The following is a 16,874-nucleotide window of genomic DNA, read 5'->3' on the forward strand; positions in this document are numbered from 1 at the left end:
TATTTTACAATGAGTAATGGTCAATTTTAGCGATTAACTGTGTTCACACAGCTGTGATTTTAAATTAGTTTAAATTATATTGTTTTATAATAAAAAAACCCACCAAATAACTGTATGGAATTCTTAGCTTAATTTTAATTCAAGAACATGCTATTTATTATGAGGGTCAATTTAATTGAACTAAAAATCCGTTATTGAACAGTAAATTTGTAAATTATTTTGAGCTATATAAACTGTCATTTCAGTTGTTTAAGGTATCATTAACAAATTTTAAGTTGTTAAAGTCTTCCTAAACCAAACAAAATGTTCAAATTCGTAAGTTTATTTATTTGGTTTAAAAAAATTAACAAAATTTAACAGAATTTTAAATATCTTCTTTAGGCCGTTGTTATCTTTGCTTTGATTGCCTGTGTTGCTGCCAAACCCGGTTTCTTAGATGCTCCTTTGGCTTACACTGCTCCAGCTGCTGTTGTCGCTGCCCCCGCCGGTGTTGTTACTGCCACCAGCAGCCAAGTTATTGCTCGTAATTACAATGGTATCGCTACTGCTCCCATTGTAGCTAATGTTGCTACCCCTGTTGTTGCCAAGACTGTTGCTGCCTACACTGCCCCAGTTGCTGCTGCTTATACCGCTCCTGTTGTAGCCAAATACGCTGCTGCCTATTCTCATCCTTTGGCTTACTCTTCACCTTTGGCTTACTCTTCTCCTTTGGCTTACTCTGCTTACTCTAGCCCCGTTGTTGCCAAATATGCTGCTGCCTACTCTCATCCTTTGGCCTACTCCGCACCTTTGACTTATGCTGCTGCCCCAGCTCCAGTTTTGTTTTAAAAACTGTTGCTTTGTTAACAAGTTGATGTGATTTGACAAATAAACGAAATAATTTATTAAAACCAAATATTTTCTATTTCTTTTTTTATACCCTACACCATCATAGTAGGGACGGTATTATGCGTTTGTGCAGATGTTTGTAATGCCAAAATCACTTTCTGAGTCGATTAAACGATGTCCTTCCGTCCGTCTGGTTGGCTGTCTATGTAAACCTTGTGCACAGAGTACAGGTCGCAATTTTGAAGACCATATTTTGATAAATTTTAAAACAAAAGCTCCTTTTTATTTTTTCCGTGCCTGCGATTTAAATTTTGAAATTTTCGAGAAAAACCAATTATATGTCCATTTTTTGGCGAATGTGCTCTATTTCCTTACTGTTATAAATTTTAAGTAAAACCTATTCAGAATATTATAGCCCAAATAATTCTAAATAGACTCTGAAAGTTTTATTAAAATTGGAAAACGTTAAACCTTAAATCGTGAAGGTCAAAGGTCAAATTGTTCAATATTTGGAATTTCTAATTTAAAGATAGCGTAATGTTATTTATTTTTTGCGCCGATTTTGATGAAACTTAAGAGAATTATAACATGAAGTCTAGTATTTATAATAACAGAACAAAAATGGAAATTAACCCTTAATGGCACTTGTGGTTAAAATAACCCCACTATTGAAATTGACAATTTTCTATTTTTAAAAACAAAAATCCCATTTTACAAGACCTTTTTTCTATTTTTCAAATTCAAATGCATATAACTTTGGACTCAGTAATGATTTTTAAACAATTCTTTTTTTGTTTACCATATACATTTGTTGTTAATCCAATAAAAGAAAAATAGAGAAATATTTAGACCCACTGTTATCAAAAAACTGGAGTAGGGGGTAAAAATGTTGAAAATTTAATTTTTAAATGCGAATATCTCCTAAGCTATAAAAGTTAATTAATAGCTAAGACAAGATTTTTTGTAGTGCTTGACGAAGAGATTCTATACATGTATTTTTCTTTTAAATCAGAGAGCAAATGAAAAAATAGTATTGTATTAAATATTTAACATACCGAGGTGTCCAACTTTGGGAACCCCTGTCCGCGCCTTTGGTGGGCTCATGAGGTCCTAGTTCAAAAGTTTAATACGACAATACTTCCTCTTTTCCAAATTTCATTAAAATCGGACCAACCGTTTAGAAGTTACAGATTTATTTCGCTCTTTATTTTTCTACACCACTGTGCAGCACCCTCTAGCATGACTTTTAGGTAAAAATAAATATCAAAAATGGATTCCCCGACCCCAAAAATAGTATGATACCATAACTTTCCGGGATAATAAAAATATATAAGCAGTGTTTTATCAAATTTTTAATGATTTTTTCTTGTTAGCCAGCGTTCCAAAATCACTAACTTCAAATGCATGTAAAAAAAATCTAGCGCTGAACTAGAAAAAAGCCTTGAGAGTTTTGTTATGGAAAACGTAGACTTTCATTTGCTCGATTTTCGATTTTGTGTCACAGTGCTATTTATTTAATATAAATAGTAAAATTTAGCATATATCTGAACTTTGACCTAGATGCGTGTCTCGAAATCGTTGCCCGATTTGAAACTATGACCAGAAATTTATATTTTTCTTGTATTAATAAATATACTTCAAATAAAAAACATGTTTTTATTGCATATTTTTGTTATTTTTAGTGCATATTTTCTCTCTTTATAGTGCATATTATGCATATTTTTAATTTTTTTGTGCATGAAAATCCTTGCCTTGGTAATGAGTTACATATTGTGTTCTAACTTATGTCCAACAAATTACAGTTATTGAAATCCAGTAAAAAAACGACATTGGCATATGTTTTTAATAAATTATAATTTTTTTTTTATTACTATTTAATATTTTCGTTACAAAACAGTTTTTACCACAAAGCAGGAGCGGCGGCATAAGTCAAAGGTGCTGAGTAGGACAAAGGAGCAGCATATTTAGCAACAACGGGAGCAGAGTAGGCCAAAGGATGAGTGTAGGCAGCAGCATATTTAGCTACAACAGGAGCAGTGTAAGCGAAAGGAGTTGCATAAGCGGAGGCGTATCTGGCAACAGGAGCAGCGAAAGCAACTGGGGCAACAGCTTTGGCTACAACAGGGGCAGCTACAGGAGCTACAATGGGAGCGGTAGCAATGCCATTGTAATTGCGAGCAATAACCTGGCTACTGGTGGCAGTAACAAATGGAGCTGGAGCAGCAACAACGGCAGCGGGAGCGGTGTAAGCCAAAGGAGCACCAATCAAATGGGGTTTGGCAGCAGCACAGGCAATCAAAGCAAAGATGACAACAGCCTAAAATAATTGAGAATTATTAAATGACCAACTTAATTTTTGAAAAAGAAAAACTTACGAATTTGAACATTTTGTAGAAATTTGTTTTTGATAATGTTTTCTTCACAAAAAAAGAATTGTTAATAATAAAGTAAGCTTAACGTTAAAGGTATTTATATGAAACAAACAATTAAAACTTTACAGTTATTTACAAAATTTCATATTGTCCTTCATGTTGGTCATGTCCATGTTCTTGAAATTTTTTGTGAAAGAAATAAACATGCTAAATATATTTACATACGTATGTATGTCTTGAATAGTACTATATTTTAATTTTGGGTTAAAAGTATCTATAGATAATCATTGTTTGCTGCTAAAATCACGTCACAGCACACTTTACTGTACGTTGCGGTATTTATGCTCCATGCATAATTAATGACAATGGTTTTAATTTGTGTTTTGTTTGTTTTTTGAGCGCTTCAATTTAAAACTGCTTTTGTTATAAATAGTTTATGTTTACTGGGATTTAACATCAAACTCAGTTAAACAGTTTCATTAAGCAAACTTCTAGCAAAATCAATCAACTTAAACAAAATGTTCAAATTCGCCGTTGTCATCTTCGCTGTCATTGCCTGTGCTGCTGCCAAACCCCATTTGATTGGTGCTCCTTTGGCTTATACTGCTCCCGCTGCCGTTGTTGCTGCTCCAGCTCCATTTGTCACCGCCACCAGTAGCCAAGTTATTGCTCGCAATTACAATGGTATTGCTACCGCTCCCATTGTTGCTCCCGTAGCTACACCTGTTGTTGCTAAGACTGTTGATGCTTATACTGCTCCAATTGCTGCTGCCTATACCGCTCCCGTTGTTGCCAAATATGCTGCTGCTTACACTCATCCTTTGGCTTACTCTGCTCCAGTTGTAGCCAAATATGCTGCCGCTTACACTCATCCTTTGGCTTACTCCGCTCCCGTTGTTGCCAAATACGCCTCCGCTTACTCTCATCCTTTGGCCTACTCAGCACCTTTGACTTATGCTGCTGCACCTGCCTTGTGGTAAATGATAAAAATAGACTGTAACTAGAATCCTTTAACGAAATACAAAATAAACATAATTTATTTATAAACAAAATTGAGAGTTTTTTTGTTTTTTTCTTTTGATCATTTTGCAGACATTTAAATATGAAATTTTAGGTTTTTGTTGGTTTATTTATTAAGGGTGCCCCGATTGGTTAGACGATAGTGTATCCAAGGGTTGCGGGTTAGATTCCTGCCAGAGACTCTGGGTGTTTCTGCAGACAAGCAAAACGCATCTCAGTTTGTGTTTGTTTAAAAAAAAGTGCAAATAGTGCCGGGTGGAATATTGTGACACTAGGCCTAAAATTTAAGTGCTGAAAATTTTAGCCAAATCGGACAACGATTTCTGGATGCGCATCGGGGTTAAAGTTCAGATATATGCAAAATTTTACTATTTATATGAAATAAATAGAAGAAACTCGTTAACTTTCTGCATTGTTTTCTAAAAATATGTAGATTTATTTATATTAATGAATATTACATTAATTTTTTTTTTGGGAAATTAACCCTGTATCTCCTTTGGGTCAAAATGACCCAAAAACTGTATTATCGCCAAAATTCTGAAAAAAATTGTTTGTAAAAATTTTGCTACTAAATAAATACTTTTGCAATTGAATGCAAAAGAATCGAAATGTGTAAGTAATTATCGTTGTAATGAGATATAAATGACAAAATTTGGTTAAAAAATTTTAAAGTTATTACAAATTCGCCAGACCATTAACGTGTCTTTAGGAAAAAACTTGAAATTTAGGAAAAAAAACAAGTAAGAAAGTATGGTCGGTCATGCCCCATACCAAGTAAATGAGTAAAAATATTTTTCTTTTAAAATTTCAATAATTATATGGGAGCTATGACCAATTATGGACCGATCATCATGAAATTAGGTCGTATGATTTATGTCTATATGAAAGTTAACTATGTTGAACCAACATTTTTAAGTGATTTAAGCACTTTAAAGTGATTTTCGGAAGCGGGTCTATATGGGAGCTATGACTAATTATGGACCGATCGTAACAAAATTTGGTGACATGAATTTTGTATATATAAAACTTATTTGGAACGAAATTTGTGTAGATACCTATATAAATTAAACATTTATGACCGATAAAGTCCAGTTTCGGGAGGACATTTGTATGGGGGCTAGGTGAAGTAATGGACCGATTTCAGCCAGTTTCAATAGGCTTCGTCCTTGGGCCGAAAAAATTATATGTACCAAATTTGATCGAAATATCTTCAAAATTGCGAAATATCTTCAGAAAGTGATTCTAAGTCGATCGGTATACTTTAAGGTGGGTGTTACACACATCTGCACAAACGCATAATACCCTCCCCATTATGGTGGTGTAGGGTATAATTAACATATTTCGAGAAAAATTAAAAAGTTAATTTTTATTGAAAATATATCCGTATTTACTTGTATATGAATTTTTGTCTTTGTAGGATACCGTTAACCTATTTGCAGGTGTGGCCAAAAAAAAATATTTTTTTAACGGCTGTTTCGAATCTCCATTTTCAAATTTTTAAAAATTTTGTTAAACAAATTTCAGAATTTTTTGATCATCACATTGGGATTTATTGAGATCATAATAGGGAATAAAAATATGAAAAAATTATGTCAATATATCTTACAGTTTTTCCGTACCTGCGATTTAAAATTTTGCGATTTTCAAGAAAAACTAATTTTTTGTCCATATTTTGGCGAATGAGCCCAAATTCCTGTTACTAATTTTAAGTAAAACCTATTCATAATATTATAGTCCTGGTAATTTTAAATATGGTCTGACAGTTTTACTAAAATCGGAAAACGTTAACCTTTAAATCGTGAAGGTCAAATGTAAAATTTTTCAATAGTTTGTATTTCTAATGAAAAGATAGCACAGGCAACAAATTTAGGCGGAATTTGTTTATAAAATTCTTTTGTTTTCGATTATAATCTTTCTTCTTTTTACTAGACCTAGCATATTGTTTCGAAATTGTACTTGAATTCAAATATAACGATTTTAAGGGCTGATTTAAAAGTAGCATAATGCTTTCAAATAACAGTGCTGTAATAGCAAACTGTAACATATCTGTTACAGCATTATTAAATAAAAGCTTTCAGTTGATTTGATCGTAAGTTGGCAACGCTGTATTCGAATTCAAACTTTGACAGTTAAAGAGCAATCTAGAATATTCGAGTGCAGATGGCAGTGTTTGCAGTCGGGAGTGAGTTTATCAGAGACGCTTTTCAAATAAACATCAACTAAGTGCATTAAAGTGTGTTGTGTTTTTTTCCAAGTAAATACGTGTACATTATAAATTGTGTCTGTATTTCTGAGAATTTATAAACGTATATAAAAAAACATTGAGTGGCTATTTAATTCTGTTGTTGTACATTTTAAAGAAATAAAGAGTTGTTACAATTTTCAAACTACTAAACGGCTTTTATTTGCAATCAAAAGTATCCGGTTTATTTAAAGGAAATAAACCAGCGTTAAAGGTTAAAACGTAAAGGTTAAAACGTAACAATATTCTTCAGGACTCGAATAGTCAAGAAGATTCTATCCGAAATCAGTGTAAAGAAATATCCTGTTTCGGATACTATAACTGCACTTGTTTTAAGTAAGTAATTCCTATAGGAGACTCTTTTATTTAGAATTCCGGAATTCAGTAATTTTTCTCATTGTTGATGGTTTTGAACGTCCAAGCAATTTTCAAAAAATCTACTCCTCAAACCCGTCGAACTACAGACCAAACGAAATTTGTTCTGGGTTCTCTAAAGTTATGGAGATCATATTGAACCTTGTTAATTAATTCGATCAATACACCGCATGAGGGTGAATAAGGTAGTCACACTGATTTCCGGATTTCGCCAAGGCTTTATTCTATCTCATTCCCTATTTTTGATTTTCATGAAGCAGTCACTACAAAACATATTTATTATTTCGCGAATGCCAGTAATATTTGTCACTCGTATTCATTTTACCATAGATCAGATCTTTCTGATACTAGACTGTCAAGAATGAATGCAGAAGACTCGCTTAATATTAACCTCATGACAATGTCAATATGGGGCAAATTAAACTGTGTTAATTTTAACACACTTAATGGTGTTTTCTGACACAAAATGTTGCCTATATATTTTGTACCATTTATTAAATGTTACCCATACCCTCATAATGTGTTGCATTTTTAACGATCACAATAGAACAAAATCATTACCATTTATGCAATTTTCTTTTATATAGCTTCTAAATATTATAAAACTATACTTTTTGCTTACATAAAAAGTGGTGCATTTCTAACCCTTTGATAAAATTGAGGGTGAAACATGTAGCATATATTCAGGGTTTTAGGGTAACATTATTAGAAAAGAACACAAAGAGGGGTAAAAGGCGTAAAAAATGCATCATTTATGCCAGAAAAGAAAACACCATAAGACTCATGTAGTTTGGTAAGAGTATAACGTGTTCTATTCAAATAATGTTGCCCTAAAACCCCGGAAATATGCTACATGCTTCACCCTCAATTATCGAACAGCTTTTCTTGTTATGGTTTTTGCAATTCGTTTGTGTCAATAAAATAGTTTTTGTATTTTTTAATTAAAAGTATCAAAATGGAAGCAAAAAGAAGAGTTTTAGAATATTTAGAAGCTACATAAAAGAAAATTGCATAAATGATAATGGTTTTTCTTCGATTGTGATCATTAAAAATGTGGCCTATTGAAACTGGTAAAACTCGGTCCATTATATCACCTGGCCCCCATACAAATGTCTTTAAGAAATAGGACTTAATCGACCATAAATGCTTGATTTATATAAATATCCATACAAATTTGTCTACAAATAAGTTTTATATAAAAATTCATCACAAATAAGTTCCATATAGAATGAAATCGAGCGATCTAATTTCATGGCGATCGGTCCATAATTTGTCATAGCTCCCTTATCAGTCCCACTTCTGTTCCAAAGTGAAGCGTATGACAGAGAGAGTGTTCTGCATCAATCGAAAGAAATAGTGGTCGGACGGGGAACGGTCTGGACTAAATGGCGGGTGAGGCTAAACTTTCCAACCACTTCATTATAAATACTTTTTAACAGGTATTGCAACATGTGGCCGATAGCGACCTAATTTCATGGAGATCGATCCATAATTTGTCATAGCTTCCATATAAATCCCACTTAAAAATCCCCATATAAATCGTCGGTATTGAAATTTGTTTTAATAAAAAATCGTTTTTTCTATTGTTTTTTTTTTTTAATAAATTATCTATTTTATTGCCTAAAAATCTTATACCAAGTCGTCATCAGTTATTACACCTTAAAATAAAACTGGAGCAGCGGCATAGTGCAAAGGAGCGGAGTAAGCCAAAGGAGCAGCATAGGCAGCTGGAGCTACAAATGGAGCAGCAAAAGTTTTAGCAACAACAGGAGCAGCTACGGGAGCAACAACGGGAGTCGAGACAATACCATTGTGGTTGCGGGCAACAAATTGGCTGCTGGTGGCAGTAACAACTCCAGCGGGAGCAGTGTAAGCAAATCCGGGCTTGGCAGCAGCACAGGCAATCAAAGCAAGGATAACAGCGATGAATTTGAACATTTTGTTGAAGTTAAGATTTAATGTTGGTTAACAGATTTAGTTTTTGTAACTGATGACAAATTTCTTAAATTTTTGGGTATTTATACTTGAACAGGGGATTGTAATATAAAAACCCGTTACCTATTTCTAAAACAAAGTCCTTCATTGATTTTATTGAAAATGTTCTTGAATTAAGGTTGTCTTTCAACAAATATAAACACAAATCTAAACAGTCCTCTAAATAATAATAAAATTTCCAAAAATATTAATGACAGTTTGTCACACGCATAAATAATGAACTGTATTAGTTATTTGATTTCAAACAATTACTTCATTTAGTTGTACGTATTTAAGTTTGGTTTAGTGTAGTTCTCCACCATTACTTGCAAACACAAGTAGGTTTTTATTTTCAACCTTAATACAATAAATTTAAAACATTTATTGCATTTTAATCAAGTTTGAAATTAATTCCTATAAATTGTGCTGGTCACTTCCAGATTGTTATCAATCTCTTTCTAGTTGTTTTACCAAACAGTTCCTTGATAAAAAAGTTTTTAAAATGTTCAAATTTGTAAGTATTTTGTTTTAAAAATAATTCATGTTACTTAACACTGGTTTAACTTTATGATTTATTATCTTATAGGCCTTTGTTATCTTTGCCTTGATTGCCTGTGCTGCTGCCAAACCCGGTTTGATTGGTACTCCTTTGGCTTACACTGCTCCTGCCGCTGTTGTTGCTGCCCCAGCCGGTGTTGTTACAGCCACCAGTAGCCAATTTATTGCCCGCAACCACAATGGTATTGTCTCCACTCCCGTTGTTGCTCCCGTAGCCGCTCCTGTTGTTGCCAAAACCTTTGCCGCCTATGCAACCCCTGTTGCTGCTCCTTTGGCCTACTCTGCTCCTTTGACTTATGATGCTGCTCCCGCACCAGTTTTCTTTTAAAGATTTAACAACTGCTAATTATGGATAAATTGATGTGAGTGGAATAAAGAATAAAAAAAAACTAATTTATTAAACAAAAAAACACATTTAGTCTTTTTGATGGAATTGATAGACAAATTGTTTTGATATCTTGATTTTCAGTCACTAGCAGGGATGAAGACCTTATTCATATTTATTTTCTATGTTTTTCCTTATCTACACAGAAAAAACTATTTCTTAAAACGTTTCAATTCAAATATATATCACATATTGAACTGGTTTCAATTATTTCATAATTGAATCAAGTATTCATGTGCTCAAAAACAAAATTTTCTGATATTTTCTATTGAATTTTAAGTTTTGAATTTGATAATTTTGACAATTGAATATACAATTTTCGTTATTGTTTGAAATTTAAATACAAAAATTATTGAATAGATAATTTTCGTAATTGAAAACACATTTTTGTTATTTTTTGTGTTTTCAATTACGAAAATTATCTATTCAATAATTTTTGTATTTAAATTTCAAACAATAACGAAAATTGTATATTCAATTGTCAAAATTATCAAATTCAAAACTGAAAATTCAATAGAAAATATCAGAATATTTTGTTTTTGAGCACATGATAATTGAAACCAGTTCAATATGTGATAAATGTTTAAATTGAAATATAATTTTTTCTGTGTACTACATACGAATAGTTTGAGTATATTTCTACAACATACATATTTCCGAAAAATTCAAGCTTGAAATTTCAATATAATCCATTTTGCCAAAAGTTTTTGTGACATAAATATGTCTTAAACGGTTCAAATTTGTGTTCCTTTGCACTTACACACTCGAGTTCCCAATAACACTCTGTTAGTTAAGATCAGGTCTCAAACGATTCAAATTTGTGTTCTTTTGCTCAATAAAAATAGATTTTAAACAAGTAAGAGAGCTATATTCGGCTGTGCCGAATCTTATACACCCTTCACCAAATTATACTTCAAAATAAAAATTTTAAATATTTTTAGGTAAACAAATTTTTTTGTCCAATTTTTTTTTTTCAATTTTTGGAAAAAAAAATTTTCGAATTGTTATTTTAATTTTTTTAAATTTAAAAAAAAAAATTTTGGTTTTTCAATTTCTTTTTTTTTTGATGAAAAAAAAAATTCGGGTTAAAAAATATTTTTTTCCGATTTTGACCCATTGTAGCTCCAACTTACTGTGGTTTTATATACGTCGTTGCAAAGGTCTTTGAAATATCTATAATTAGATAACCATATTGTCTATATTAATGTCTTAGTACTCCAGATATAGGTAAAAAATCGAGGTTTAAATAGGATACTTCTCGAAAGCATGTCTGACAGAATTATTGAAGGTCTTCAGAAAATTTATTTCAACAAACAGACGGACAGACGACTCCGCTATCTATAAGGATCCAGAATAAATTGTAAAATGGAGAACACTTGTAAATTTAATTTTTGTAAATAATTTTTTGTGTCAACTTGTGTTGTCTTTTTTGTGAAGTTTTTGCTGTCGTCCATATATTCTTTGCAATAGAACTTTGTTTGTCCGAGCGTATCCGTGAAAAAATATATGTTTGGGGAAAGGTAATAATGTGTACTATAATTTTTTAGAAAAACCATCTGCCGCTGTTTGTAAAAATTTATTTCCAGATAGCGTATAACTTAAAAATTTGGATATTTATACCCTAAACCTCCATAGTGGGGAGGGTATATTGGGTTAGTGCTGATGTTTATAACGAGCAAAAATATTGTTCCAACACCCACCTTATGGTGTACCAATCTGCTGAGGATCACTTTCTGAGTCGATTAACCGATGTCCGTCCGTCCGCCTGTCCTTCTGTCAATGTAAATCTTGTAATTAAACTACAGGTTGCAATTTTAAAGATAATACGACAAAATTTGGTACAAGTATTTCTCTTGTCCCAGGGACAAAGCCTATTGTATTTGGTTAGACTCGGTCCATTATTTCTCCTAGCCCTTATATAATTGCCCTATCTGAAAATAGTTAAGCTCTCATAAAAATCTTAGTTATATAGATATCCAAACCAAATTCACCACAAATAAGTTTTATATAAGCCGAAATCGCACCACCAAATTTTGTGACGATCGGTCCTTAATTAGTCATAGCTCCCATATAAGGCCCACTTCCGAAAATCACTTTAACCAGCATATATCTCTTAAAAATGTGGGTATTCCATTAAAATTCAATACAAATAAGTTCTATAGATACAAAATTCATGTCACCAAATTTTATAACGATCGGTCCATAATTAGTCATAGCTCCCATATAAGACCCACTTCCAAAAATCATTTTAACGAGCATAGATTTCTTACAGATGTTCGTATTAAAATAAAATTCAACACAAATAAGTTTCATATACACAGAAAACATGCCACCTAATTTTAGGGCGATTTGTCCATAACTAGTGATAGCTCCTCGCTTAATTTCACGATCCGCCTATCGCCGTGCATATATTTCCTGTCACTAGAGGTGGGTGTGGCAGTAGGCGGATTGACTTGAAATGTTTACTAAAGTCTTTGGTGAACATTTATGCGACCTAATTGAAAGTCAGAAACTTATTATATTCCAGTGATCTTCATCCGTAGTTGCACTTTAATCCACCTACTGGAAATAGGCGTGGCACTGCCCGATAGACTTAAATTTTTTACTGAAGATTTAAAAACTTATTATTATCATCTGTACGAAGTTTTAAAGGTCTAGCTGTTTCCTGTGATTTATTGCCTCAAAACTGGTCGTTGGCCCCATCGTGCATTCGTTGGAATTAAAGTGAAAAACAAATAAATATTAACAATTAGTTTTTTTTGATTCCATTTTCGACAGCATTTCATTAGCACTATAGTTTAGTGCTGAATAAAGGTTTGTTGATTCCGATATATTAGCAATGCATATGGGATCCATAACGCTACAAAAATAAAAACTCGCTTTCGACAGTATTTTTTAGCGATTTTAATTTCACAAAAGTAGAATAATGCTGCTTTTAGTTCATAGTTGTCATATACATTTGCATTGGTTTTGTTTACAATCTTAAGTATGCTCTAGCATGCGACATATTTTCCTAATAAGTATTTAAAACAGAAGCTTCGTTGTTTATACCCACTACAAAAAATGATGGTGGATATATTGATTTTGTCATTCCATTTGTAACACATTGACATATGTTTATCCACAAAAGTATATATATTCTGGGTCCTTATCAAATTCTAGTCAATCTGATCATCTGTCGTTTGAAGGCACGATGAAGGTAGGTAGATGAATTTATTCCAAAATATTCTCTGTTTATCTGAAATATTTGGTAGTGATAGTTGTCAAATTTGGTGTAAACAAAACAATTTTAAAACAAAATTCCCTTTCAAGAACATTAAAACATGATTGCGTCTAAACGTGGAGATCTAGAGAATCTAAATTTGCCACAAATGATTATTTCAGCTGCCTTTATTTATTCTTTTTTTCCCAACGTTTTCATGCAGCTATAATGCTCCAGCTTCTCTTTTTCTTACAAAAGAAAAATTTTGGATATCGAACGTGACACACTTTAAAATTGAAAATAAAGTGTTTAGAGTGGTTATTGTATTAAAGTTAAAGCGATTAAATTTTGATTTGAATTCAAATTTTCAACCACTTGATTAAAACGATCATGGAATATTGATAAATAACGATAATTTAGATGTAAGAACGCGACATTAGAAAAAAATCAAATGATATAATTACGATAGGGAACGCTACACACTTTGAAAATCCAATACATTTTTTAGTTAATGCAATTCTATTTTGATTTGTAATTTAATGATTATATGATTATAACATTATTTATGTACAAGAACGCGACATTAGGACAAAATCAAATGAAAAATGTACCTCAGAATCAATTTCTGAGTCGGTTTAACGAAGTCTGTTCGTCCGTCCGTCTGGCTATCCATGTAAATCTTGTACGCAAAGTACAGGTCGCAATTTTGTAGAGATTTCGATAAAATTTGGCACATGAATTATTTTTGGCCTAAGGACGGAGACTGGTAGTCGGTCTATTATTTCACTTAGCCCCCATATAAATGTCCTTCCGAAATAGGACAAATTTGTCCACAAATAAGTTTTGTATACAAATAAATCAAATCTAAAATCCCGTTAAAGAACGCGACATTAGAATATAAACAAAATCATATGAAAATTTAACCCTTATTCGAGCTTTTTTTGGCCACTTTTCATATTTGTTCTTGATAAGAAAATTTTAAAAGATCTGTGCAATCACAAGAAAATGTAATTTAAAATAGTAAATGGTATAACAAAAATTCTAGGGGAATACTAGTGGTACATATGTATTATCACCACTATTACATATTTTCATAGTTTTTTTTTTCTAACATTTCTTAATATTTTCCTCTAATTTCCTGTCACTCAACACACAAACTTATCTAACCAATTTTGGCATGATTAAATAAAACACCAGAAGAAAATAAAAACTTGTAAATAAAGTGACAATGTAAGCGCGAACATTTACACGTTGAAAAGTGGAAAGAAACCAGCAAACAGTAAAGGCGAATGTGTTGGAAATTATATTAAAGTTAATTAAAAATAATAATTATAATAATGGTTAAATAAAACTACAAAACGAACAATTGAAATTGAAATTAAAAATTTTAATAAAACTTGGCACGTAGACAAATTAAAATGTCCAAAAAATACTGCAATGAAGACTGTCTGCCATGACAGTATTACCACTAACAAGCAAACGGTGGTGGTGTGGTGCTGGTGCGGGAGCTATGGATATGAAAATGACCAACAAAATAGACCAAAGAAAACAAAAACAACCACAAGTGCTACTTACATATGATCATGAGTAGGTACTTATATTGCAGAGACCGAAAATAACTTGTCCTTAAATCCAAGTGTTAGAAATTACCACTTATTTTTAGTTATGAAAAATAAATTACTTTAATTATAAAACTGTTATAAAATGCTATTTGTTTATAATGCTGGGTATTATTGGGTGTATGACTTAATTACCAATAAGAATTCAAGTTCAAAACAAGTGTAATTCAAGCCTTGAATTATGAACCAATTCAAAACGTGCAGCAGGATTCAGTATAGATTTCAATTAAGTTTTGTAAAAGTATTTCCAGACTTCAATATTCGATCTCGGTTTTTGCAAAACATAATTTTAGAATTAAATTAAACAAATAATGTACAAAATTCGATTGTGCTCAAATTTGGGTAGTGATAGTCGTCAAATTTGGTGTAAACAAAAAAATGTTAAAACAAAATTCCTTTTCAACTTTTAAAGAACATTAAAACATGATTGCGTCTAAACGTGTAGATCTAGAAAATCCAAATTTGCCACAAATGAATATGATTAAAAATTTTGGATATCGAACGCTACACACTTTAAATTGAAAATAAATTGTTTAGAGTGGTTATTGTATTAAAGTTAAAGCTGCTAAATTTTGATTTGAATTAAAATTTTCAGCCACTTGATTAGAACGATCGTGGAATATTGATAACAATTGATATAATTACGATAGGGAACGCGACACACTTTGAAAATCCAATAAATTTTTTAGTTAATGCAACTCCATTTTGATTTGTATTTTAATTGTACGCCACATGATTATAACATTATTTATATACAAGAACGCGACATTAGGACAAAATTAAATGAAAAATGTACCTCAGAGTCAATCCATCTGGCTGGCTATCCATGTAAACCTTGTATGCAAAGTACAGGTCGCAATTTTGTAGAGATTTCGATAAAATTTGGCACATGAATTATTTTTGGCCTAAGGACGAAGACTATTGAAACTGGTAATCGGTCCATTATTTCACTTAGCCCCCATATAGATGTCCTTCCGAAATAGGACTAAATAAAAATCATTACTTGCAATAAAAAATGGATCCATTATAATAATCCGAAGCGTAAGAGATCGTATGTGAAGCCTGATCAACTAGCCGAATCGACATCAAAGCCAAATATCCATGGCCCTAAGGTAGTACTCTGTATTTGGTGGGAGAAAAAATTTCCTATTTAATATGAGCTTCAGAAATCTGGCCAGACCATCACGTAGAACCCGTCGAACCTGAATGCTGAAGCATTATTGCATTATTGAAAAATGCCTAGAATATGTCAGACATGAAACCGTAATATTCCATCATGACAACGCTCGGCCACTTGTTGCAATACCTGTTAAAAAGTATTAAGAATGAAGTGGTTGGGATGTTTTGCCCCACCCGCTTTATAGTCCAGACTGTGCCATGTCCGACTGCTATTTGTTTCGATCGATGCAGAACGCTATCTCTGGGATAGGCTTCATTCATCGTTCTTGGCCTCAGCAGGATTTATCCAAATGGAGGATAATTTGGTATCTTACGAGTTGAAGCCGAGAGACCTTGAAACACAATTTTGCATGTTCGAAATGATGCTTGAACGCTATAAAAGAAGATGATTTTTGCACCGAATCATTACTTGCGTTGAAAAATTGTTCCCTTACGATAACCCGAAGCGAAGGAGATCGTATGTGAACCTCGACCAACCAGCCGAATCGCCACCAAAGCCATGACGCTAAGGTAAGGCTTTGCGTCCTTTTGGTGGGTCATATCTATTATGAGCTGCTGAAATAAGAACAGACCAGAACATCACATGGAACCTATACCAAAAACAACTGATTCGTTTGAAGTGAGCATTGATGGAAAAAAGCCCTGAATATGTCAAAAAGTATTAAGAATGATGCGGTTGGGATGTTTTGCCTCATCCGCTTTATAGGCCCGCCCGACTGCTGTGTGTTTCTATTGAATTTTTGCTTAGATACAAATTTTTCAAATTGAAATTAAATTTTTATTTATGAATAGTTTTTTCGTAAAATTTCACAGAATTTTCTATTTAAAATGGAAAAAAAATTAAATTTATTATCAACAATCCCACAATTCCCAAAAAGTGTTGAAAAATCCCAAAAATGGAAATGTTTAGTTTTTTGGCTATAATATCCATACCAGGGTCGGGGTTATCGGAATCCTTTACAAAATAATTAGAAACATATTGGGCCATATAAAATAGGTTACTATATTTAGAAATCGAATATGCGATTTGAGAATTTTTGCCCTAAAATTGAATTTAACATAAAAAATAGACATTTTTTGAATGGACCTGGTCCACTCGGTATCAACAATTTCCATATTT

The 16,874-nt window shown here is 32.4% G+C and overlaps 5 protein-coding genes across 6 annotated transcripts; 3 read left to right on the forward strand and 2 right to left on the reverse strand.

Moving 5' to 3' along the window:
* Positions 1-303: 303 nt before the first annotated feature.
* On the forward strand, positions 304-895 carry LOC135954565 (pupal cuticle protein C1B-like). Its single transcript, XM_065504755.1, has 2 exons — positions 304-315; positions 382-895. The coding sequence occupies exons 1-2, from the start codon at positions 304-306 to the stop codon at positions 826-828; spliced, it is 459 nt and encodes a 152-aa protein (XP_065360827.1). The 3' UTR covers positions 829-895.
* Positions 896-2,663: 1,768 nt separating this feature from the next.
* On the reverse strand, positions 2,664-3,215 carry LOC135954567 (cuticle protein 16.5-like). The gene is made up of 2 exons (XM_065504758.1): positions 3,204-3,215; positions 2,664-3,145 (listed from the first exon to the last, which is right to left on the reverse strand). The coding sequence occupies exons 1-2, from the start codon at positions 3,213-3,215 to the stop codon at positions 2,729-2,731; spliced, it is 429 nt and encodes a 142-aa protein (XP_065360830.1). The 3' UTR covers positions 2,664-2,728.
* Positions 3,216-3,718: 503 nt separating this feature from the next.
* On the forward strand, positions 3,719-4,252 carry LOC135954564 (cuticle protein 16.5-like). 2 transcript variants are annotated; one of them, XM_065504754.1, is made up of 2 exons: positions 3,719-3,929; positions 4,032-4,252. In XM_065504754.1, exons 1-2 carry the CDS (start codon positions 3,719-3,721, stop codon positions 4,178-4,180), a joined length of 360 nt encoding a protein of 119 aa, XP_065360826.1. In that variant the 3' UTR covers positions 4,181-4,252. The 2 variants fall into 2 exon arrangements, with proteins under 2 accessions (XP_065360826.1, XP_065360825.1); XM_065504753.1 differs by having other exon boundaries at positions 3,719-4,252.
* Positions 4,253-8,456: 4,204 nt separating this feature from the next.
* On the reverse strand, positions 8,457-8,783 carry LOC135954569 (pupal cuticle protein C1B-like). The gene has a single exon (XM_065504760.1). It carries the CDS (start codon positions 8,773-8,775, stop codon positions 8,497-8,499), a length of 279 nt encoding a protein of 92 aa, XP_065360832.1. The 5' UTR covers positions 8,776-8,783; the 3' UTR covers positions 8,457-8,496.
* A 530-nt stretch (positions 8,784-9,313) lies between these two features.
* Positions 9,314-9,779, forward strand: LOC135955348 (uncharacterized). Its single transcript, XM_065505702.1, has 2 exons — positions 9,314-9,325; positions 9,398-9,779. Exons 1-2 carry the CDS (start codon positions 9,314-9,316, stop codon positions 9,695-9,697), a joined length of 312 nt encoding a protein of 103 aa, XP_065361774.1. The 3' UTR covers positions 9,698-9,779.
* Positions 9,780-16,874: the final 7,095 nt, after the last annotated feature.

This window comes from Calliphora vicina, chromosome 3, assembly GCF_958450345.1.
Source record: "Calliphora vicina chromosome 3, idCalVici1.1, whole genome shotgun sequence".
Taxonomy (NCBI): domain Eukaryota; kingdom Metazoa; phylum Arthropoda; class Insecta; order Diptera; family Calliphoridae; genus Calliphora; species Calliphora vicina.